Source organism: Aegilops tauschii, chromosome 6 (genome assembly GCF_002575655.3).
Source record: "Aegilops tauschii subsp. strangulata cultivar AL8/78 chromosome 6, Aet v6.0, whole genome shotgun sequence".
NCBI classification, from domain to species: Eukaryota; Viridiplantae; Streptophyta; class Magnoliopsida; order Poales; family Poaceae; genus Aegilops; species Aegilops tauschii.
In genome coordinates this window covers 492,043,498-492,067,710 of record NC_053040.3, presented here as the reverse complement: position 1 = coordinate 492,067,710, position 24,213 = coordinate 492,043,498, and the positions used below count along the sequence as shown (strand labels likewise).

At 44.3% G+C, this 24,213-nt stretch overlaps 1 protein-coding gene and 1 pseudogene across 1 annotated transcript; one reads left to right on the top strand and one right to left on the bottom strand.

Moving 5' to 3' along the window:
• Window positions 1-14,444: 14,444 nt before the first annotated feature.
• On the top strand, window positions 14,445-17,638 carry LOC109776166 (uncharacterized). Its single transcript, XM_040393177.3, has 3 exons — window positions 14,445-15,276; window positions 16,008-16,549; window positions 16,648-17,638. Exons 1-3 carry the CDS (start codon window positions 14,568-14,570, stop codon window positions 17,380-17,382), a joined length of 1,986 nt encoding a protein of 661 aa, XP_040249111.1. The 5' UTR covers window positions 14,445-14,567; the 3' UTR covers window positions 17,383-17,638.
• A 137-nt stretch (window positions 17,639-17,775) lies between these two features.
• On the bottom strand, window positions 17,776-21,358 carry LOC109776165 (uncharacterized; annotated as a pseudogene).
• Between the last annotated feature and the right edge of the window lie 2,855 nt (window positions 21,359-24,213).

Sequence of the window (24,213 nt, the reverse complement as noted above, 5' to 3'; positions counted from 1 at the left end):
ACTGTCAAGAGAAGGAGAACCATTGGGGGCCGAGGAGTCAACCAAATACAGGAGTATGGTAGGTGCTTTGCAGTATATAACACTGACAAGACCTGACATTTGTTTTCTTGTCAACAAGGTATGTCAGTACTTGCATTCTCCTACTTCTCATCATATGACAGCAGTTAAGAGAATTTTGAGGTACCTCAGAGGTACTATGAGTACAGGTCTAAAATTTACAAAGTCAGCTTCCAATATTGTTAGTGCTTTCTCTGATGCTGACTGGGCAGGATGTCCAGATGACAGAAGGTCAACAGGAGGTTTCTGTGTGTTCTTTGGTCCTAACTTGATTTCTTGGAGTGCACGTAAGTAAGCTACTGTCTCCAGATCTAGTACAGAGGCTGAGTACAAATCTTTAGCTAATGCTACTGCTGAGATTATTTGGGTTCAAGCTCTGCTACGTGAACTTGGAGTTATGCATTCACCAGTTGCACGCCTCTGGTGTGATAACATTGGTGCTACATATTTATCAGCAAATCCAGTATTTCATGCAAGGACAAAACACATAGAAGTTGACTATCATTTTGTTCGAGAAAGAGTAGCTAGCAAACTGCTGGACATTCATTTTATTCCCACAGGAGATCAAGTTGCAGATGGTTTTACCAAGGCCTTATCATGGCGGAAGTTAGAAGATTTCAAGGCCAATCTCAACTTGGTGAAGCTGTGATTGAGGGGGCATGTTAGAAAGTATTGTACTTTGGGTATACGGTATTGTATAAACCGTACTCACCCGTAGGTAGGGCTAGATTGCGTGTGTGTGTTTGTTGTAATCTGGTAGTTAGGTTGTTAGGGTTTCTCCTCATATCTTGTATAGTTTCTTGAGGATCAATCCACGACCTAACTATCGTATCTTTGTAACCTGTCCTTCGCTATATAACACGCAGTGCATCCCTGCCAGAGGCATACGCTTCCACGCAAACTTTCATCGCCTTCATCCGATCAGGATCCTGCACCAATCATCAATTCTACCAATCCCTCTTACATGTTTCATGAGAAGACCATGACAGAGATTTGACTGAACTCATATCCAAATTACTAACCAGGACAAATTTTACATGTCCAAAATGTCTCAAACAAACTTTTAGTGTTACACTGTAATCACTAATGACTAGGTACGACATGTGAAGAAACACCATCAACATATAATCTTGGCATAGGGTGCAATGAAGTAAATTGCAAGAAACAACCACTTTGAAGCCTAGGTTAGCAGAAAACATCACTATACATTTTCGTTGCAGAAGACACCATGTCTAGTGTAATCTTTTTGCCAAAACCACGGATCGGTGGATTTGGCTCTGTTGAGCGCCTTTATGACAGATGGGACCCGTTTTCTGCTTACGTGGCGTAACTTTTTGTGCCAGATGGGTTTTAATCTAAAATTACAAACTAGCCCCTAAGCTAAAAATGGAAAACACAACTAGCTCCGGACGTGCAGGAATAGGCAGACAGCGGAGATCTGCCAGAGGGGATGCCGGGCTGGTGGTGGAGGCGAGCTCGGATCGAACAAGTGAGCCGGGCACACTGGTTCGACGCGGACTTACATGGACGTGCGACTGTTAGGTTGCTGCAGGGGAGGTCGACGTGGCAAAGGTGTGGCTGCGGACGTCAGAGGCTGAGGCAAACAAGCAGAATGGTTTGATGTGTTGTCCATGCCCTAAATGTGGGAATACGAAGTCTTACTCTGACCGGAAAATCCTTCACACCCACCTGCTTTACAAGGGTTTTCATGCCACACTATAATGTTTGAACGAGGCACGGAGAAATAGGGGTTATGATGGAAGACGGCGAAGAAGAAGAGGACGATGACAACTATGTGCCCCCTGAATACGGTATGCTGCAACGGGGGAAGCTGCTGAAGATCAAGAGGAACCATACGATGTGCCCAATGATGCTGCAACGGGGGAAGCTGCTGAAGATCAAGAGGAACCAGTGCCCGATGATGATGATCTCCGCCGGGTCATTGTCGATGCAAGGACGCAATGCGAAAGTCATAAGGAGAAGCTGAAGTTCGATCGCATATTAGAGGATCACAAAAAAGGGTTGTACCCCAATTACGAAGATGGCAACACAAAGCTCGGTACCGTACTGGAATTGTTGCAGTGGAAGGCAGAGAATGTTGTGCCTGACAAAGGATTTTAGAAGCTATTGAAAATATTGAAGAAGAAGCTTCCAAAGGATAACGAATTGCCCGACAGTACATACGCAGCGAAGAAGGTCGTATGCCCTCTAGGATTGGAGGTGCAGAAGATACATGCATGCCCTAATGACTGCATCCTCTACCGCGGTGCGTACAAGGATCTGAATGCATGCCCGGTATATGGTGCATTGCGGTATAAGATCAGACGAGATGACCCTGGTGATGTTGACGGCGAGCCCCCCAGGAAGAGGGTTCCTGCGAAGGTGATGTGGTATGCTCCTATAATACCACGGTTGAAACGTCTGTTCAGAAACGAAGAGCATGCCAAGTTGATGCAATGGCACAGTAGGACCATAAGAAATACGGAAGTTGAGAGCACCCACTGACGGGTCGCAGTGGAGAAAAATCGAGAGAAAGTACTGGGCTGAGTTTGCAGCTGACCGAAGGAATGTATGGTTTGGTTTAAGCGCAGATGGCATTAATCCTTTCGGGAAGCAGAGCAGCAATCACAGCACCTGGCCCGTGACTCTATGTATGTATAACCTTCCTCCTTAGATGTGCATGAAGCGGAAGTTTATTATGATGCCAGTTCTCATCCAAGACCCTAAGCAATCCGGCAACGACATTGATGTATACCTAAGGCCATTAGTTGAAGAAATTTTACAGCTGTGGAATGGAAGCGGTGTACGTACTCGGGATGAGCACAAACATGAGGAATTTAACCTGCACGCGTTGCTGTTTGTAACCATCAACGATTGGCCTGCTCTCAGTAACCTTTCAGGACAGACAAACAAGGGATACCACGCATGCACGCACTGTTTAGATGACACTGAAAGTATATACCTGGACAAATGCATGAAGAATGTGTACCTGGGCCATCGTCGATTTCTTCCGACCAACCATCAATGTCGAAAGAAAGGCAAGCATTTCAAAGGCGAGCCAGATCACCGGAAGAAGCCCGCCATGCGTACCGGTGATCACGTACTTGCTATGGTCAATGATTTACACGTAATCTTTGGAAAGAGTCCCGGCGGACTACCTGTTCCGAATAACGCTGAGGGACACACACCCATGTGGAAGAAGAAATCTATATTTTGGGACCTACCCTACTGGAAAGACCTAGAGGTCCGCTCTTCAATCGACATGATGCACGTGACGAAGAACCTTTGCGTGAACCTGCTAGGCTTCTTGGGCGTGTATGGGAAGACAAAAGATACACCTGAGGCACGGGAGGACCTGCAACATTTGCACGAAAAAGACGGCATGCCTCCGAAGCAGTATGAAGGTCCTGCCAGCTACGCTCTTACGAAAGAATAGAAAGAAATCTTCTTTGAATGCCTGCTCAGTATGAAGGTCCCGACTGGCTTCTCGTCGAATATAAAGGGAATAATAAATATGTCAGAGAAAAAGTTCCAGAACCTAAAGTCTCATGACTGCCACATGATTATGACGCAACTGCTTCCGGTTGCATTGAGGGGGCTTCTACCGGAAAACGTCTGATTAGCCATTGTGAAGCTATGTGCGTTCCTCAATGCAATCTCTCAGAAGGTGATCGATCCAGAAATCATACCGAGGCTAAGGAGTGATGTGGCGCAATGTCTTGTCAGTTTCGAGCTGGTGTTCCCACCATCCTTCTTTAATATCATGAGGCACGTCCTAGTTCATCTAAGTCGGCGAGATTGTCATTCTGGGCCCGTATTTCTACACAATATGTTCCCCTTTGAGAGGTTCATGGGAGTCCTAAAGAAATATGTCCGTAACCGCGCTAGGCCAGAAGGAAGCATCTCCATGGGCCATCAAACAGAGGATGTCATTGGATTTTGTGTTGACTTCATTCCTGGCCTTAAGAAGATAGGTCTCCCTAAATAGCGGTATGAGGGGAGACTGACTGGAAAAGGCACGCTAGGAGCGGACTCAATAATATGCAGGGACAGGCATTCTTGGTCTCAAGCACACTACACAGTTCTACAGAACTCTACCTTGGTGACCCCGTATGTCGATGAACACAAGAACAATCTGCGCTCCAAACACCCGGAGCAGTGTGACGACTGGATTACATGTGAACACATCAGGACTTTCAGCAGTTGGTTGGAAACACGTCTCAGAGGTGACACCACTGTTTGTGATGAGTTGTACTCGTTGTCCAGGGGACCATCTTCGGCTGTATTGACTTACAAAGGATACGAGATAAATGGGAATACATTTTACACGATCGCCCAAGATCAAAAGAGCACCAACCAAAACAGCGGTGTCCGATTTGATGCAGCAACCGAGAGGGGAAAGGACACATATTATGGTTACATAATGGACATATGGGAACTTGACTACGGACATGACTTTAAGGTCCCTTTGTTTAAGTGCAAATGGATCAATCTGTCAGGAGGCGGGGTACAGGTAGACCCACAGTACGGAATGACAACAGTGGATCTGAACAATCTTGGGTACACTGACGAACCGTTCGTCCTAGCCAATGATGTGGCACAGGTTATCTATGTGAAGGACATGTGTACCAGACCGAGAAAAAGAAAAGATAAGGAAGCGAATACATCATACGATGAGCCAAAGCGCCACATAGTTCTTTCAGGAAAAAGGGACATTGTGGGAGTGGAGGGCACGACAGACATGTCTGAAGATTATGAAAAGTTTCATAAATTCCTCCCTTCAAAGTCAAGGCTGACCCAAGCATCCTGATAAACGATGAAGATTATCCATGGTTACGGCGCAATAAGCAAATGACACAAGCGAAGAAAAAGTGAAGACTTTCTCCCGCAACTATTATGATGATACCATGCCAACTTTGTAACAGACGAGTATGATACCATTGTCCGTTTTGTACACGAAGTGCATCCTGTTTTTGCCGTAACCCTCTCAACTTTCTTACACATACTATGTGGAAGAAATGATGATACCATGCCAACTTTCAACCTTTTCAGAGTTCATTTGAAATGCTTTTCAATTTCACGGTCTTATAGCTCAAAATTATCAATAAATGCATGAAAAATAACAAATGAAGTCAGAAAGGGTTGAAAATTGATGATGTGGCTTTGAATGGTGCATTTTGAACATAAAAAAAGTCAGGAGTTCAAATAAATTTTAAAAAATGAAATCCCTTTGTAATAGACGAGTTTCCGTATGAAATCCTGATACTTCGAAAGAGATTGTCAGTTTTGTACACGAAGTGCATCCAGTTTTTGCCGTAACCCTCTCAACTTTCTTGCACATGCTATGTGGATGAAATGATGATACCATGCCAACTTTCAACCTTTTCAGAGTTCATTTGAAATGTTTTTCAAATTTAGGGTCTTATAGCTCAAAATAATCAGTAAATGCATGAAAAATGGTGCATGAAAAATAACAAATAAAATAAATAAGTAATTAGAAACAAAATAATATAAACTTTAATAAAATATATAAGTACAAACAAAATAAAATAAACTTTAATAACATAAATAAAATTTATGAAACTAAAATTATCAAAATATTTTCTGTTCAAAACATTATAAGCAACCTCTAGTATTATTGAAACAAAAATTATGTAAAATTGATGCAACTAAAATTATCGAAGTATTTTCTGTTCAAAATCATTGAAAGCAAAAAGAATTTTCATAAAGAACTTTTTTTGTTAGAAACTTTAATAGCAAAAAGAATTATCATAAAGTAAAATAAATAAGTAATTAGAATCAAAATAAAATAACATAAATAAGTTTTTTATTGTAAGTAGAAACAATACAAAATAAATAAAGCAAAAAGTGAAACAAAAAAACAGGCAAAAAATAAAAAATATGCCACCTAGTGGGCCACCACGGCCTGAATACGACTAGAAACCCATCGATGGGCCAGGATACAGGCCCGCAGAAGGCCCAGTAGGCCCATCAGGCATAGCAGTGACAATTCGGCCCGTAAGCCTGCAATGGAGAGGAGCTCGAGAGGGGAGCGGCAGTGGGGCTTATAAACCACTACGCGCCCCTCTCAACTATCGAGGTGGGACTAAACTTTCGACGCGGGCGCAGCAGCACAAGGCCTTTGGTCCCGGTTGGTGGCACCAACCGGGACTAAAGGGGTGGCATTGGTACCGGTTAGTGCCAATGCACCTCCTTAGTCCCGGTTGGTGCCACCAACCGGGACCAAAGGCCGCCGCTTCCCGCCCTTTGGGCTGCTGAAAAGAGGCCTTTGGTCCCGGTTGGTGACACCAACCGGGACTAAAGGGTGGCATAGGTACCGGTTTGTGCCACCAACCGGTACCAATGCTCTCCGTATATAAGCAGGACTTGTAAATTTTTCAGTTTCATTGACCATTTGCCCCCCGACGACGCCGCCAGGCTGCCCGTGCTCGTCGTCGCCGCCCCGCGCCCTTGCTGCCCGTCCTCGCCAACGCCGCCAGGCTGCCCGTGCTCGCCGTCGCCGCCCCGCCGCCCGCTCCTCGTCACCGCCCACTCCTCGTCGCCGTCGCCCCGCGCCGTTGCCCTGCCCCGACGCGCCGCCCCGGCCCGAGCCCCTGCCCCGACGCCGCCCCACGCCACCGGCCTGCCCCGGCCACACGCCGCCGCCACGTTTGGTCTGGCCGCCGGCCTCTCTGTTTTTTTCATATATATGATTTTTTTTCAGATTATATGCATATGTGTGATTATATGTACGTGTGTATATATGATTATATGTCCTGTTTTTTTTTCAGATTTTTTGTTCATATATATGATGATTTGTTTTTTGCATTTTTATAAAAATGTATATATATATATATATATGTTCTCTGTGGATATAAAAGTTAGAATTTTAGTACATTTGGGTACATTTTAGGTTAGTTTTATCTATATATATTCTCTGATTTAGTACATTTTAGGTTAGTTTCATTTTTAGAAAAGTTTTATATATTTAGGAAAAGAAGGAAGAGAAGGAAGAAGGAAGAAGAAGAAAAAGTTCTATATATGCAAAAGTTACATTTTTAGAAAAGTATTATATATCTAGCTAGGAAGATAATGAAGAAGAAGAAAAAGAAGGAGAGGAAAAAGGAAAATAAGAAGAAGAAAAAAGAAGAAAAAGAAGAGGAGAAGAAGAATATTCTATTTTCTCTTCTTCTCCTCTATTCCTTTCTTCTTCTCCTCTTTTTTTTTCTTCTTTTTTTCTTCAATCTTCTCCTCTATTAATATCTTCTTCTCCTCTTTTTATTTCTTCTTCATCTTCTTATTTTTTATCGGATATGTCGTTGTCGATATACCCCGTGTCCTGATAACTTCAACACGGGGGGGGGGGGGGGTTCAACCTACCCCCTCCCCAATAACATTATTTTCCCATGTATGTATGTCGTCGTTGTCGATATAACCCCCTCCCGGATAACTTCGACCGTGATAACTTATACCACGGGAGCACCCCCCGGCCCTCTCGCTCGACCAAAACTCTCGAGGACACCCAAACCCTAGAAAAAAACGATGTCGGTCTCCTACCCCCTCCCGCCGCGCCCCTACCCTTGAAGCGTTGCGGAGGCCACCCCAAACCCGGAAGAAGCTAGGTCTACGTTTGCACTAATATATCCACCTGCTGTCATGTTTGTGTAATAATTGCCATGTTGTAATATTTGCAGAAACAATGGAGCACGGACGAGACGAGGAAGAAGAAGAGGTGTTGGGGGACATAATCTTAGCCGGAGGTGATGTCTTGTCGTATCTTAACGACAATGATGGTCTGGAAGAACAGGGTGAAGAAGCAGGCTACGGTGATCGAAGAGTGGAGGAGGAAAGACATGATTATGATGGCTCCGGTGACCCAATGCTGGTGCAAGAAGGAGCCCGTGGTGACGGCTCCGGTGACCGAACAGAGTCCGGCCAGGTAAATATATTAGTTAAGCCTGTGCTGACTAGCTAATTGATGCATTCATTGTTTTGGTATGTACACATTAATTAACTCTCGTCTTTCTTCTTTTTTCTAGCCCTCCGGATCAAGCACAACTTCGGTAAAGAGACGAGGCCCGAAGAGAAAGTTACGCTCGGATGAAAGGTTTGAGATCACAGCAATCGCGCGCGACGGCCAACTGATTGAACCCATCCGGACAAAGGAAGCATTTGCTGCTCAGTGCGGAGTTCTTGTTAGGGACAAGATCCTGATCAGCATCCACCAATGGTATAAGCCTAAGAAGGAAGACCCTGAGGTGTCTTATGTCAATGATATGCAGAAAGATGATCTTTGGACTGAGCTGAAGGCAAATTTCACCCTACCGCCATAGGAGGATCCGGAGAAGCCAGTTAAAGAGCAATTAATCAAGTCTCATGCTCTTAAGAAGATGGCAGACCTATTCAGGAGGTGGAAGAATGAGCTGAAAACGTTTGTCGACAAAGAAGAGACACCAGAATTCATCGGCAAATATGAGAAGATCAGAGATCACTGGCCCGCATTTGTGGCCCATAAGACATCGGAAAAGAGTAAGAAGTTGTCAGCGGCAAACAAGAAAAATGCTGCGAAGAAGAAGCTTCACCATCGCACGGGGTCAGGTGGCTACCTCAAAGCCCGGCCTAAGTGGGCCAAGGCTGAGAATGATCTGCTTGATAAAGGGATCGAACCAGAGACAATGAACTGGCCAGACCGTTGCCGGACTTGGTTCTTCGGGGCTGGCGGAACCTTGGACCCTGTATTAGGGAAGTGCGTTTGGACGGACAAGCTTTTGAGAATATCAGTCAAGAGGCTTCAGCACTATATCGATGCAGCGCAGCAAGGGACGTTCGTTCCAGACAGAGAGAACGACGAGCTCACAATGGCCCTCGGGAATCCTGAGCACCCTGGACGGACACGAGGCACGCCAGGCTCCGTTTCGTGGAAGACTGGTTTTCCAGACGCAGGCGGTTACAAAAGCCAGGAGAGGAGGAAAAAAGTGGAGCAGACCCAAATTTAGAAGCTGCACGAAAGGGTTCAAGCGCTAGAGGAACGAGATGTAGCTCGCAGCAATCGACCTGCCGAAACTACCCCCGAAGCTACCCCGCCATCTCAGCGGAGAAGTAGCGTGGCTTCCACCGAGCTGCTTCAGCCGGAGCATGTCTTGACGGCTCCTGCTAGCTACCCCGTGGATGCTATTACGGAGTCTCAACATTGCCACCTTATGACGCAATGGCAGAACTTCAAAGTCAATGCGGCTGTCGGCTCTGTTCGACCTCCTAAGCCCGGTGCAACTTTTCACTGTCGTCCGATTCCAGAAGGATATGCTAGGGTGACGGTGGACGAAATAACGGAGGGATTTGAGGACCTCCAGCTTGACCACCCTACCGGTGAAGGGGAGACTCGGCTGGGTTCTGCTCTGAAGACTCCATGCCTATGGCGGAAGGAGCTCATCAACCTTCTGAACTGGACGCCTCCGGCGAGTAAGGGCACTCCGCCTCCTCCTCCGGCGAGTGATCAGGGCACTCAGCCTCCTTCTCCGGCGCGTGGCGGCACTCCGACTCCTTCTCCGCTTGCGCCGGCGCGCCCGAGCAGCCTGCCTCCTCCTTCTCCGCCTCGTCAGCAAGGGCGGAAGAGACCCGCCGCCGCTCCGGCTGCTCCGGCACGTCGTAGTCCTTCTCCTCCGCCTCGTAAGCAAGGAAAGAAGACACCCGCAGCCGCTCCGTCTGCTCTGCCGGCGTCTAGCAGTACAATCAGAGGCGGGAGGCAATACAGATTCGGTCCTTCTCTGAAGACTCCAGAGAAGTTACCATACGAGAGGACCGAGGAGGAAACCACGAAGATCGTGCGAGCCGAAGTGACGAACTTCTTTGAAGGGGTGAAAGCAAAGAAACATCCACCTCCGGAGGAGAAGGTAGATCCGGTGAAAGCGAAGCGCACTCTGGCTGCCCTGACAAAACCACCAAAGTCTCCACCGTAAGGCAACTATGAGCGCATTATTGTAAAGACATTTGTCGAAGCGGAACGGTCGGGAAGTACTGTCAGTGATCAAAGGTTAAAAGAACGATGAGCTGGGAAAAAATTGCCTAGCTCGGCGAACAAGCAAACCAATCGTGCCCCCCGCTCAAGGTGTCTAGCGACATCGTCGCTAAAGATCCGAGGATGGTGCCCGGTTATAGCAATCTTGGAGATTACCTGCCCGACGATGTACATTATGATTTCTTGGAGGTGGACGAACACAAATACCATTACGGGAAGCCTCTCGTCAAAGATGAAAGATCTCTAACAACGATGATGCGAAGATTACATGATTGGTACATGAAAACCTGTAGAGAGTCTGGGGGGAGGAATACTTTGACGCTGAGATTTAAAGAGGAGCATGACCTCGTTGGAATTGAACTGTTGAATGTTCCATTTGAGGAGTTCTTCCAGTTTTTCAATCAAAAGGCCCTCGATAAATCAACGGTAACTTGCTATTGTGTGTAAGTAGTACTACTTCTGTCATTAAGTCTCTCTATATAGGTCAGCTCTTTCATTGCATGTATTTATAATTATCCTCACTATATTATGCAGATTGAAGATCGCCGAATTGAAGAAAAGACAAATCGGTGATATTGGGTTCATTAACACAAATCTCATAGATGCAACTCAGGTTAAATATCATGCCGAAAATACCGAGGCCAACTTGCTACGATCCTTGGTAATAAATGAAAACAAAGATATAATACTCTTTCCTTACAACTTCAAGTGAGTGTTACTGTCTTGTGCATATTCGGTTTCCCTTATTAGTCCAGGTTATAGTAATGTAATTGATGACTTATGCATGCGTGCGCAGTTTTCACTATATTCTCCTAGAGATTAAGCTTGAGCAGGGAGTAGTAACCGTCTTAGACTCGAGACGAAAAGATCCCCAGAACTATGCGGACATGACTCAAATGCTCGAGAAGTAAGTTAAATCGATCATTATCCACCATATCAGCAACTTTGTTCATTTCCTGATATCAAATAATTGTTTTCTTTGTCTGGCAGGGTTTGGAGAAAATTCACCAAAAAAGCTCCGGGACTGCCGAAGAAGCTGCAATTTAGACAGCCGAAAGTATGTACTATAGTAGCATGTTCCGCGCATCTCCTAGTGATTCAAGCGCTAGTTTCATCAATACCATTTAGCATGCTTGCTTATCAGTTTGATTGACCTCTATTTCTTGTAAAGTGGTTGTGGCAGGAACAAGGGAATGATTTCTGTGGATACTACGTTTGCGAGTCCATCCGCCACACGACCTGTGAGCGGGGCTACTCTGACGAACAATATGAAGTGCGTAAGCAATAATATTCACAATTTTATTTTATTACCATCATTTGTGTTGAGTTTCATTTATTCATATATATATATATATATATATATATATATATATATATATATATATATATATATATATATATATATATATATATATATATATATATATATGTATGTATTGACCCTCTTCTTCAAATTAGATCTTTCGGATGTGGGATGAACTCCTAGCAGCAGATCGTATGCGAGCAATTCAAGAGGAATTGACGGCATTCTTCCTTGACCACGTGATCGCTGAAAACGGAGAATACTATGTGGACCCTGTGGTCATATATAATTAGGAGATTATATTGTAAGAGATAATTATTGTATATATGTAGCCGGTAGTGTCGGATAGATATACGAGAACTTGTTGTTCGACCAATCTCTCGGAGAAGGAGAGGTGGTCGATATCACTTCTCTCTGTATGCATATGTTCATGACGATCTTCTGTTTTCTTCATTTGCTTACTAGCTAGCGTGTCTAGTCCTCTCTATACGTATATAGTACGTAGCGTCGACCAAGCACGGAGATAAGAGAGGACACTTCTCTCTATTAATTAGCTAGCTAACACAATATATGAAACACCTAAATTAAACCCCCAAAACCCCCAAACCCCCCCCCCCCCCCCCAAAAAAAACAAAAACCCCAGCCCCTGAAATGCTGACGCGTGGATGCCTATTGGTCCCGGTTAGTGCCACCAACCGGGACCAAAGGCCCTTCTGCCTGGGCTCGCCGCACCGGCCACGTGGAGGCCCATCTGTCCCGGTTCGTGTAAGAACCGGGACTAAAGGGCTAGGACATTAGTAACGACCCTTTAGTCCCGGTTCAAAAACCGGGACAAAAGACCCTTACCAACCGGGACAGATGACCTTTTTTCTACTAGTGATAGTACAGTCTTAATATATGCTAAAGTTATGTGGAGGTGTACAATACAGTAAAAATATGGTCAGTTGGAATCTTTTATGTGGGATACAAAAAAGTAACCTACACTATACGCGGATACATCATGGTTGGCATGATACTTTTGGACACACATGAATGTGCATCTTTATCGACAAGCGTCATGTGCTGTATGGAATTTTTGTCCGTTGAGCATCACACACATGCAAATATTTTACTTGCCATACTGAACTTGGACTCTATGAGATTTTCACACTATTAGAGAAGCCTTTTTTCCACATAGGAATCTCTTTTTGAATCTGCATTAACTAGTTGTCACCCAATTAAGTAGCTACAATACTGAACATGTCAAAAAAAATTTGTTAAAGCAGGAAGTTGCATCGAATGTCAAGGAGCTATAGTGCTAGACAGGCCCAGAAAAATAATAAAAATGCTAAATTAGCAACTTGCTCCAAATGTCATCCAAAGGAGCTACTGCATGATTTTTTAAAAAGGTTAAAGTACGAACTTGCTGCGAATGTCACTGAAGGGGCTATAGTACTGGACCGGCCTAGAGAAATAATAAAAATGTTAAATTAGGAACTTGCGTCGAATGTCATCTAAAGAGAACTTGCATCGAATCCCACTCAAGGAGCTATAGTACTGGACATGCCCGGACAAAACAATACACATGTAAAATTAGAAACTTGCATCCAAAGAGCTACAGTACAGAGAGATGTTAAAGTAGGAATGCGCGTCGTATACCACCCGAGGAGCAATAGTACTGGACAGGCCTAGAGAACTAAGGAGCTTTAGTAGTAGACTTGCCCCGAAAAATAAAAATGAAAGTGTTGAAGTAGGTGTTTTGCATGCAATGTCACCCAATAAGCTACCTTTTCAATTTCAAATTATGGTGCATATTAACTTCTCCTAAGTCAAACTTTAAAAAATTTATCAAGTATATAAGAGAAATATTTACAACACAAATTAATATAATTGAATCAATCATAAAATGTAAACTGGTATCGCGAATATTAGATCAATATTTGATGAAAGATAAATTTGGAAAATAAGCATGTCCTGTCCTATATCAATGGTGGTAGTTAGTCGCACATACAGCTCCAATTCCAAGCACCGCAAAGCGTTCAACTCCCAAGAATCCTCGTCAGTAGTAAATACAAATCTGTAACTAAAAGCTGAGCGTATGGCATTTTTTATCGAAAAAGTTGTGTGGACGGGTCTTAGAGGAGGGTGGGGGATTATCTAATTAGAGACCGTCAGTTGTAACCTGTAAGTAAAGTGTGCGGACGGCGTGAAAGTTTTATGCATAGTAGGAGAGAGAATGACTATTATACCGGACAAGACACGGTTCTTTACGGGTCAACCGCGGTCGTCTCCTGTCCTGCTCAGTTCTGACCCACCAGTCCGCGGCGCCTAGTCTCTTGCTTGCTTTGCTCTCGTCCGTTTTACATATACCCATTGAGAGGCACAGCTCCAGAGCTCATCCGTCTCAGCTGCACCATCCTTTGCGCCACTACATTGCAGTCCCGACTAGCTCCAGTTAATCCTCTCCCATTTCCACTCCCCACCTCGTTCGTGTCGGCGATGTCGTCTACCACTGGGCAGGCAGCTCCTAGTCCTAGCTCACCTGCTGTGGCTAATCCTGCTCCTCCGGCAGCGACCACCATGGAGCCCAAGATTTATTATAAAATTCAAAATAAATATCATTAGATTTATTATAAATTACAAATCGACATTGCAGAAATCAGATATCGTAAAAGTTAAAAGTTGGAAAATATGCATGCCCTATATCCACAATGGAGGTAGGCAGCGGTATATACCAGCTCCACTAGTCCTAGTACCGCAAGGTGTTCGAACTCCCGAGATTCCATGTCAGTTTATTACTTTATTTCTATTATAATAAGGGACCTTGTCAGTTGTAGATCTAAATCTGCCACGAAAAGCATGCGTCGGTGCTAAAGTTGTGTGAACGGTTTTTAAAGGCGGAGAGGAGAAGGATTATCTTATTACAGACAGCCGATTGGTTGTACTAAGTCTAAAGTATGCGGTGGTGCTTGCGAAAGGTTTATGTAAAGTAGGAGGGAGAAGAGAGGGGCTATTTTATTGGCGATGACACGGCCTTGACCCCAAGTCGCCGCGGTCGTCCCCTCCTCAGCTCACCCACCCACCCCTCTGCACCCCTTGCTTGCTCTCGGCCGCACACTCCTCTACTTCACCACATCCATACATTTGCAGTCCAGACCAGCCCCAGTCGATCCTCTCTCATTCCCACTTCCACCTTGTTCGTGTTGGTGATCAATGGCGTCGAGCACCGGGCTGACAGCTCCGAGCTCACCTGTTGGGACAAATACTACTCCTCCACCGGCGACCACCATGGAGCCCAATATGGACGCCGGGCTGCTAGCATTGGCTTGTTCCGGATCTTTCCACGATCTGGAATCATTCCTCGACGGGAAACCAGCCGCCTACACCATGGGAAGCTCGGCCACGCAGCCACCTGATCTGTACGCCGTTACCGTTGGAGGTAACACTCTTCTCCATGTGGTGGCCGCCAGCCATGGCGACTCTGAGGACTTACTGAACAAAGCTAATCTCGTCTACGGCAAGGCACCCAGCCTCCTCTTCGTGCAAAACAGCCAGGGAGATACGCCCCTGCACTGTGCTGCACGGGCGGGGAACATCCCAATGGTGTCTCGTTTCATTGATCTTGCCAAAGGTCAGGGCATTAACAATGCTAAGGGGCTGCTGGAGACACAAAACAAGCTCAAAGAGACAGCCTTGCACGAGGCCGTCCGCTTTGGGAGCAATGATATGGTCAACTTGCTCATGACCCATGATCCAGAATTGGCCACTCTTCCTGAAGAAGGTACTTCACCGTTGTACCTCGCCATCTTACTGGAAAATGGAATCATCGCAAAAACACTCTACGAGTTGAGCGGCGGGGTTCTTTCATACTCTGGACCAAATGGACGAAATGCATTGCACGTTGCTGTTCAGCGGAGCCAAGGTACCGACTTTAATCTGAATTTCACCTACCATTGTTAGATATATGTAGCACTCCCTCTATATCAAAATAGAAGACGTTTTTTGAGACTATGATAGTGTCAAAAAAGTCTTATATTTTGATACAGAGGGATACTGTTTAGCATATATTTGCCTCATTACTATTTTACCATTTGCGTCCAGGCTGTTAGTGTGTTGTTAGGTTCAAAATTTACATTAATGAGACATCTAAGAAGAATATTTAGTTAGTCCTGAAGACAGGTCATCTTTTTTGGGGACGTAACCCTTAGAATATGATTTCGTTAATGAAATTGAGGCGAACTCATATCGCAATAAAAGGAAAAAATGATCCAAACGAGGTTGAGGTTATAAAATTTAGATATTCTATAATATTATTCGACCAAGAATATGTGTTGTATGCAACAGAAAAACTACTTTATTTCACCAATACTCGGTTCTGATACCATACAAAACTTGGAGAAGAGGTGTATGAAGAGACTCTGTTTCATTTCATCCAGTTTGCAACTCTTTGATCAACAATAAATAAAGTTAGTAGACCAAACAAGTCAACATCCTGAACCATAATACTCGACTAACCACCGTGTGTAAAAATCTAGTGCACATCACCTTGACTTCTTATACTGATGCATGTACACATTTCCTTTAGCATCCTTTCATAGTGTTTTTTTTTGCTCTCTAATATTGATTGGTTTAACGGAAAGACACCACTCACAGATCTCACGAAGATGTTGTTAGAATGGAACAATGACCTTACACTACAAGGGGATGCAAACGGAAGTATACCTCTCCAATTTGCTGTTATAACTATTCTGTGCCCAAGGAAAAGATACAGCCAACCCATATGTTTAGAATTATTGAAAGTCAATCCAGATGCACTGTATCAACCAGACCACAATGGATCATTTCCGACACACGTGGCAGCATCCGTTGGTGCAACATCGATCATCACTGATTTTCTTATGAAGTCACCCAATTGCGCTGGCTTGCTTGATGCTAGGGGAAGGACATTTCTTCATGTTGCTGTTGACAGAAGTAAAGTAGGGATTGTCAACTATGCTTGTCGAAACATATCACTATCATGGATTTTGAATATACAAGACAAAGATGGGAATACTGCACTCCACATAGCTGTAAGAAAAAGAAGTGTGAGAATGTTTTGTTCTCTGTTAGGGAATAGACAAGTACACTTGAATTTGATGAATGAGAAAGGGGAGACTCCATCAGATATAGCCCGTCAAAATATTCTTAGTGAAATGGTATGTATCAACATTTTAATATTTAAACACGGCGTTGGAGGTGGACAAGAGTAATTGAGATTTGCATGGTTTAATATTTATTTATTCTAATTTTGTAGGAAAGTGGAGCACAAATACTCAGGGTACTCAACTATATCGGTGTTAAAAGGGGTATTTCTCACCAGGGTTTCTTGAATGAATATGACACTGACCAAGCAAGACAGGATGAAGTACATTTCTTGAGTCAAATGAAAGAGGGGACACAAAGTCGTTGTATTTGCTCCGTCCTAATTGCAACCGTGACGTTTGGTGCAATGTTCACCATGCCTGGAGGTTATAGAGATGAGGGTCACACTCATGCAGGGTCACCAATTCTTGCTGGAACGTTTGGTTTTGATATATTCTTCATGGCCAACACACTTGCCTTTGCTTTCTCAACCACAGCTACAATTTTTCTCATGTTTTCTGGGGATCCCACGGTACCCCTTGGGATCCGGAAAGCGCTATTTCGAAGGTCCATCCCCATCATATTGATATCAGTGTTTTGCATGATGCTTGCCTTTGCATTTGCTGCAGTTATGATGTTAGCTCCAGTTGCTCGTATGTCTGCATATGCAGTTCTCCTCAGTGTTAATCTCCTACTGCTGTATAACTGTTGGGAAGCAGCAGTCAAGTCTATTTTTCTGTTCGCAGCACTCTGTAGGAGAAATGGGATATGGTACGGGATAGTCTGGGGATGGCCATTGGCAGCATTCTTATTCATGTCACTTTTTAATTTGGCCCGGCTTGCCCTGCTGAGTCACGCCGGTGGCAAGGTGGAACCACCGGCACAACCACCGGCACCATTTGCTTGAAGAGGGTCAAATACGCCTACAGTACACAAATGGAGCATACTATCTCTTGTAACAGTGGCTGTTTCTCACACTACCAGCTGGAGATTTAGACATTTCCTTTTTTCAACAGTTTTGTACCAGTGTAAACAACGATTCATGTATTTGCCTGCAACTGTATTTTGTCTCGTCCGGATGATATGTACGACTCGCCTAAGTTAAATTTAAGGAGCTGTATTAATTTCTGTTATGAATTAATCTTTTAACAGTATTTTGAGTATACATTTTTCTAAACTGTTTGCGGAGCCTTGAAATTGCGGTCATGCCAGCTCAGCGCACGTGTACATGACGACTTGTAAAATTTGCCATGCGACCTATGACGCAAGGAAAAGGCTGGAAGTTGAAACCGAGGTCAGATAGTTCGTTTCTTCAAAATACAAGGTTAAAGATTTGAATAAACTCACAAAAATTACTAACCAGGACAAATTTTACATGTCCAAACCAGTGTTACAGCAGCAGTCCTCCAGCGACGATGCATTCTATCAAATTAACTGACGGCTATGTATGACATTTGAAGAAACACCCATCAGCATGGGGTGCAACGGATTCAGATTGAAGTCAGAGCTGTAACCACACCACTGTTTGCAACTTCTACACAGGTGTGTCAGCTCGCTGTCTCCGCTTGAGTGCTGTCTTTGTCGCTTCTCTTGCGCTTCCTAACCCTCTTCGTCTTCGCCTCACCATCAGCCTTAGGACCCTAAAGGGAACATGTGCTCATTAGTGCTCATGCTTGTCAGATACATGTGCTTCCGGTGTAGGGTCATGCACATCCCAGTGCAACTGAAATCAGGAGCTACAGCACAACAAAAAATGTGCAATGGGGCTTCAGTAGCCTATCTAAGATTTAAGTTGTTGCATTATCTCTTATACATCCTACTCTGAGTTCTACACCTCAACATAAGCCATGCAACTCCAAGCTTGTTGTTGAAACATTGAATTAAGCACGTATAATCTGCATGTTTCAACTATTACATACAACTTACAGATGTAGATGCTATCTAGCGATGATTAAGTACCTGATTTTGAGCAGCTGACGGTTGGGGCTTCGGTTTCTTTTTCTTGCAAGAGAGTGGGTTTGGGCCCTGCAGAAGGACACACATCGGCTTCTCATAACTCCAAATGTTAGTGATGCCCACTAAACGTGCATATGACGAATATCCTGAAGAACAGTTTATGTAAATATAACCTTTGCTCTGTTCCTTTTAAACTTGCATTTCTCTGCCACTTGATGTGCGTTTCCATCGACAGATGTCTTTCCTTCCGATGACGCCTTCAATAGCTTCTTAAATTCTGATTTTCCATATGAATACGCTTCTCCTCATCCAACTGAGCAAACTTACGTTGCTGCACGGAGGGTTGCTCAACAAACAGGGAGTTCTTCAGACCGTATATCACAGGAACACAAGGAACCTACAGCATAGTAAAACATGCATGAACACGTTGCTGCACAAAAAGTTTAGAAGATAAGATGGCAAAAATCTTCATACCTCTCGTAGCTTTGCCCGGAGACCAGAATCCTGGGTGGCGACAAAGTAGTGCTCCGGATTCTTATCACCAACCAGGGACAGGATACAGTCCACAGCACTGACCACTTTGTCATGCTCGCAACCGAAGACACAAATAAAATTACAGAGGACAGACAATCAGCGCCTCCGCAAGTCACGATACTGCAATATCCCCACTGAATGTAGTAGTACTATGAATAAACTCAACACATCAAGAGAAGTCTCTCTCAAAAAAGAAAAACACATCAACAGAAGTCCATTGAACAATCCGTGTTTCAAACTCCTCTAAAACTATCCTTCCTGAATGACTGAACGTAGTAGTAGTAGTACTACATACAAACTGAAAGAACAAAACAATTGTGCAGAATTCCGTTACATGTTTTTCAGTTCGTGCATGAAGTTAAATAGTTGGAAATGGAACCAAACTAACCATTACATTATTTGCAGTTGAGAGTATTGAAGCAAACAAAGCAGTGCCAATTTACAGGATAAGCACAAACAGGGAGGTTCTGATTAACGAGCAGTTCAAATTGGTGTGACTCAAATTGGCTCTAATTCTATGAGGTAACTAAGGGCATGTCAAACGCGGACGCTTAGGACGAGCGCCAGGATCTGATTCCCGGCCAATTAGCGGTTAGTTTAGGAAATCCTGGTGTTTAGCTAGGCATCGAAGCAACATGATGCATCGAGCGCTTAGCCTCTTTTCTACCCGCTCGAAGCGCCCGGGTTCATTATTTATTAAACACAATTAGCGCCTGCCGTTGGAAGGCAAGGCGCTTAAGTATTTTTCTAATTTTATGATCTTTATTTTCTTTTCCGTAAGCGCCTATACTAGCGGCTGGCATTGTAGATGCCCTAATATGACAAGACAAAGTGATTCATATTCGAAATTGCATCAACGACCAATGCAATTTCATACTAGAATTTCAAGACTGTAAATAAAAAAAATAAAAAATAGGAGGATAGAATGGGAACTGGCGGTGGCGAGGAGCCGGGCGGCGTCGAAGGCCTGGGAGTAGGACTTGCCGAGGCGGCGGAGCTCGACCTGGACGCACTTGGAGGTGAAGAGCGGGGGCGGCCGGGCGGCGGAGAGGAGCTCGCGGAGTGCGTCGTCGGCGGGGAGCAGTTGGTGGACGAGGAGGTGGTGCACGAAGGTGCCGTCGACGAGCACCTTGTAGGGCTCGCGGAAACCGAAGCAGGTGGAGTAGAACTTTACCACCTTGCGGTGCCTCGACCGCCTCTTCACCCTAATCGTCGGCGGCGGCCGGAGGTGGCGGCTGCGCGTCGAGTGGAGGTGGAGGAGGCGCGAGGGCTTTGGGGTTTCGTATCCACCGCGTGGGTGCGTGCTGGGCCGGTGTGGGCCGGGCGGACTCTGTTCCCGGGCTGGGCTGTGTACTGCGGTCCGTGATCATCATGCTCAAAATTTAAGAACAAAACAAATAGGCCATTTTCCCCTAAAAAAAACAAATAGGCCATTTTCGTGTAACTGCTCTACGGGAATGTACCAGTGCACCCACTCTTGTGGTGTAACTAGTGCCCGGTATGTCTCAAAAAAAAACTAGTGCACCGGATCCCCTATTTTAAAATATATTTAGAAAATCTGAAAGAAATCTAACATATTGACACGTCATCAATATCTGATGTCATAAAATTTCGTATGAAAACTTGAATTATTTCTTGAGATAAAAAATAACAAATTTAACATCAATGTGACAATGAGCCAAATCTATAGCCCAACGTACATTGTGTATTATTCAGTGTCGAACTTGTCTTTTCTTCAGAATTTTTAGAACGTTTATAAATGTGCTAGCGAGTTCGGTGTCTTAGAAGGGAGAGAGGGAATGGATTGGTGGAATCATTGATTTATTGTTTGAGCCTCGTGGGCATGCATATATATAGGAGTACATGATCGACTTGGAGTGCAAGACAACCTGAAATTTCCTAGTATATCCTATCAGTCACAACGGTAGCAACGCAGATGGCGAGACTGGAGAAGAATACGAAAGTTAGCCTATGGACATCCCCCCCCCCCCCCCCCCAGTCGTAACGGTCGGTGCATCGCGAAGTTGTGGCTTGAGTGAAAACCGACACGGTTGCTCAAGCAAGGCGGTACCCCTTTGTGGCGATGTCGAGGTAGTCGAGAGCGTAGGATGGTGTAGTCGTGGTCGAGGTAGCCGTGCGAGGAATGTCGTGGTCGATGTCGAGTCGGGGTGGCCGGTGTCGAGGTAGTCGCCGTGGACCGGGAAGAAGAGCGGCGGCGGCGGCTAGGTCAAGAGCACAGCGGCGGTGCTTGAAGTAGGCAAGGAAGAACCCGACAGCATGACGAAGACCGGCACGGATGGTGGCTTTCCCGCGCCTAGGAAGACGGTGCGGCGCATACCACAAAGGACTCGACGCGCGTGGACGGCGAAGTGGATCGCGTGCCGCGACGCCATGGCCTGAAGAGGTGACGCAGTGGCCAAGCGCGGGTTAGGATGACGGCGGGGAAGACCTCAGGGTGTCGGCACGGTCACCAATTTTAATGAACTTTTTCCAAATTTTGAAAAAAGTTCATCAAGTTTGAAAAAAGTTGAACTTTTTTTTAAAATTTGGTGAACTTTTTCCAAAACCGATGAACTTTTTTTCCCAAATTCATGATATTTTTTTCAAAATCGGTGAACTTTTATCAAATTCATGACTTTTGTAAAGTTTGATGAACTTTTTTTGAAAACCAGTGAGCTTTTTATAACCCGTGAGCATTTTTATTTTTGAATTCTATTTTCTGAGTTTAAAAATATATCTAAAGTCAATGGTCAATGATTAACGGGTCTAGCACTACCAGTCAACCACGAAGCGATCGAGCTTTCTTTAGCGATCGAAACGGTCGAGCAAGGAAAACGGGGAAGCACGCGTCGTGCGCGAGCTCGTCCGCTCGTTCTCGGGCCGGCCCACGTAGACAGCCATGTGATCGCTGGTTTGTCTACTGGCGCATAAGGCTCGGGCGAGGAGGTCTCTGTTCTTTATGCTACCTTTGCAATGGATGAATAGATCAGAGGTTTTTCCAAAAAAACTTTGAAGTTGAAAAAAAGAGATCGCCGAAATATACCAATGATAGGTCTTGTTTTCAGGGTGCATCAGAGGAAAAGCCAACAATGGAGATGGACGGTAAATTGGATTCATGGTTTGGATTCATGGTTTGCGAGTGAAGATATATTCTAGTTTAAAGATAGTCTGGGCACGGCCATTGGCAGCATTCTTATTCATGTCACTTATTTATTTGGCCTTTTGTCTTTGGTGAGTCGCGCCGGTGGCAAAGTGGAACCACTGGCACAACCACCAACACCATTTGCTTGAAGAGGGTCAAATACGCGTATATTACATATATGGAGCATTACTATCATTTATAACCGTGGCTGTTCTCACAGTACCAGTTGAAGATTTTGACATTTCTTTTTTCAACAGTTTATGTGCTTGTACCAGTGTAAACAACGATTAATGTATTTGCCTGCGACCGCATTTTGGATCATCGATGATATGTACGACTCGTCTAAGTTAAATTTAAGGAGCTGTATTATTTTCTGTTATGAAATGATCTTTTAACAGTATTTTGAGTATACATTTTTTCTAAACTGTTGGAAAAGCCTTGAAATTGTGATCATGTTGGCTCAGTGCACCTATACATGACGACTTGTAAAATTTGCCATGCCATCTATGACGCAAGGAAAAGACTACAAGTTGAAACCGATCTCGGATCGTTGGTTTCTTCGTAATACAAGGTTAAAGCTTTGAATAAACTCACAAAAATTACGAACCAGGACAAATTTTACATGTCCAAACCACTGTTACAGCAGCAGTCCTCCAGGGACGATGCATGATCTATCAAGTTGACTGACAGTTATGTATGGTGCACCGGATTCGGATTGAAGCCAGAGCAGAGCTGCAACCACACCGCTGTTTGCAACTTCTATGCAGGTGTGTCAGCTCGCTGTCTCAGCTTGACTGCTGTCTTTGCCGCTTCTCTTGCGCTTCCTAACCCTCTTCCTCTTTGCCTCGCCATCATCCTTCGGACACCGAAGGAAATATGTACTCATCAGTGCTCGTGCTTTTCAGATACATGTGCTTCCAGTGAATAGTCATGCACATCCCAGTCTAACTGAAATTAGGAGTTACAGCCAAAAAAAAAGTGCAATCGGCTTCAGTAGCCTATCTTAGATTGAAGTAGTTGTATTATCTATTATATACCATTATATACATCCTACTCTCAGTTCTACACCTCAATATAAGCCATGCAACTCCAAGCTTGCTGTTGAAACATTGAATTAGGCATGTATAATCTGCGTGTTTCAAGTATTACATACAGCTTACAGATGTAAATCTGTCTAGCGATGATTAATTACCTGATTTTGAGCAGCTGACGGTTGGGGCTTCGGTTTCTTTTTCTTGCAAGAGAGTGGGTTTGGGCCCTGCAGATGGACACACATGAGGATCTCATAACTCCAAATATTAGTGATGCCAACTAAACGTGCATGTGACAAATATCCTGAAAAACAGTTTCTGTAAATATAACCTTTGCTCTGTTCCTTTTAAACTTGCTTTTCTCTGCAACTACTCCGGGTATATTTCCATCGATAGACATCTTTCCTTCTGATGACGCTTTTAGTAGCTTCTTAAATTCTGATTTTTTCCATATGTATACGCTTCTCCTCATCCAACTGAGCAAACTTGCGTTGCTGCACTGAGGGTTGCTCAATAAACAGGGAGTTCTTCAGACCGTATATCACAGGAACACAAGGAACCTACAACCAAGGAAAACAGACATGAGCACATTGCAGCAGAAGCAGTTTTTAACATGTCATAATACATTTTGCTAGTTTTTAAGTAGATACTATGGTATCTGTAGGCTGTATTATTGATCCTGAGCAGATTCTTTCACCAAAACAAAATTCAGAATATAAAATGGTAAAATTACAATGCTAGATAAGTGCAGCGGATCTTCATACCTCCCGTAGCTTAGCCCGGAGATTAGAATCCTGGGTGGCAACAAAGTAGTGTTCCGGATTCTTATCACCTACCAGCGACAGAATACAATCCACTGCACTGACCACTTTTTCATGCTCGCAGCTGAACACACCAACAGAAGTCCACAGAACAAGCAATCGTCAGTTCCTTGAGCTAATCAAGCCACAATAGAGTACAACTATCCTGACTGAATTTAGCAGCAGTACTAGTACCAGAAATTCATACAATCAAAGTGATAAAACAAAACCAATTTGATCCAAAATCCCATATGTGATTTCAGAGTTGGCGAAGA

Bases quoted from the DNA above. Each gene is read 5' to 3' on its own strand.
- LOC109776166 (XM_040393177.3), top strand. From the start codon at position 14,568: ATGGCGTCGAGCACCGGGCTGACAGCTCCGAGCTCACCTGTTGGGACA. The intron at 15,277-16,007 runs GTACCGACTTTA...CACCACTCACAG, and splicing joins TGCTGTTCAGCGGAGCCAAG to ATCTCACGAAGATGTTGTTA. The intron at 16,550-16,647 runs GTATGTATCAAC...CTAATTTTGTAG, and splicing joins AAAATATTCTTAGTGAAATG to GAAAGTGGAGCACAAATACT.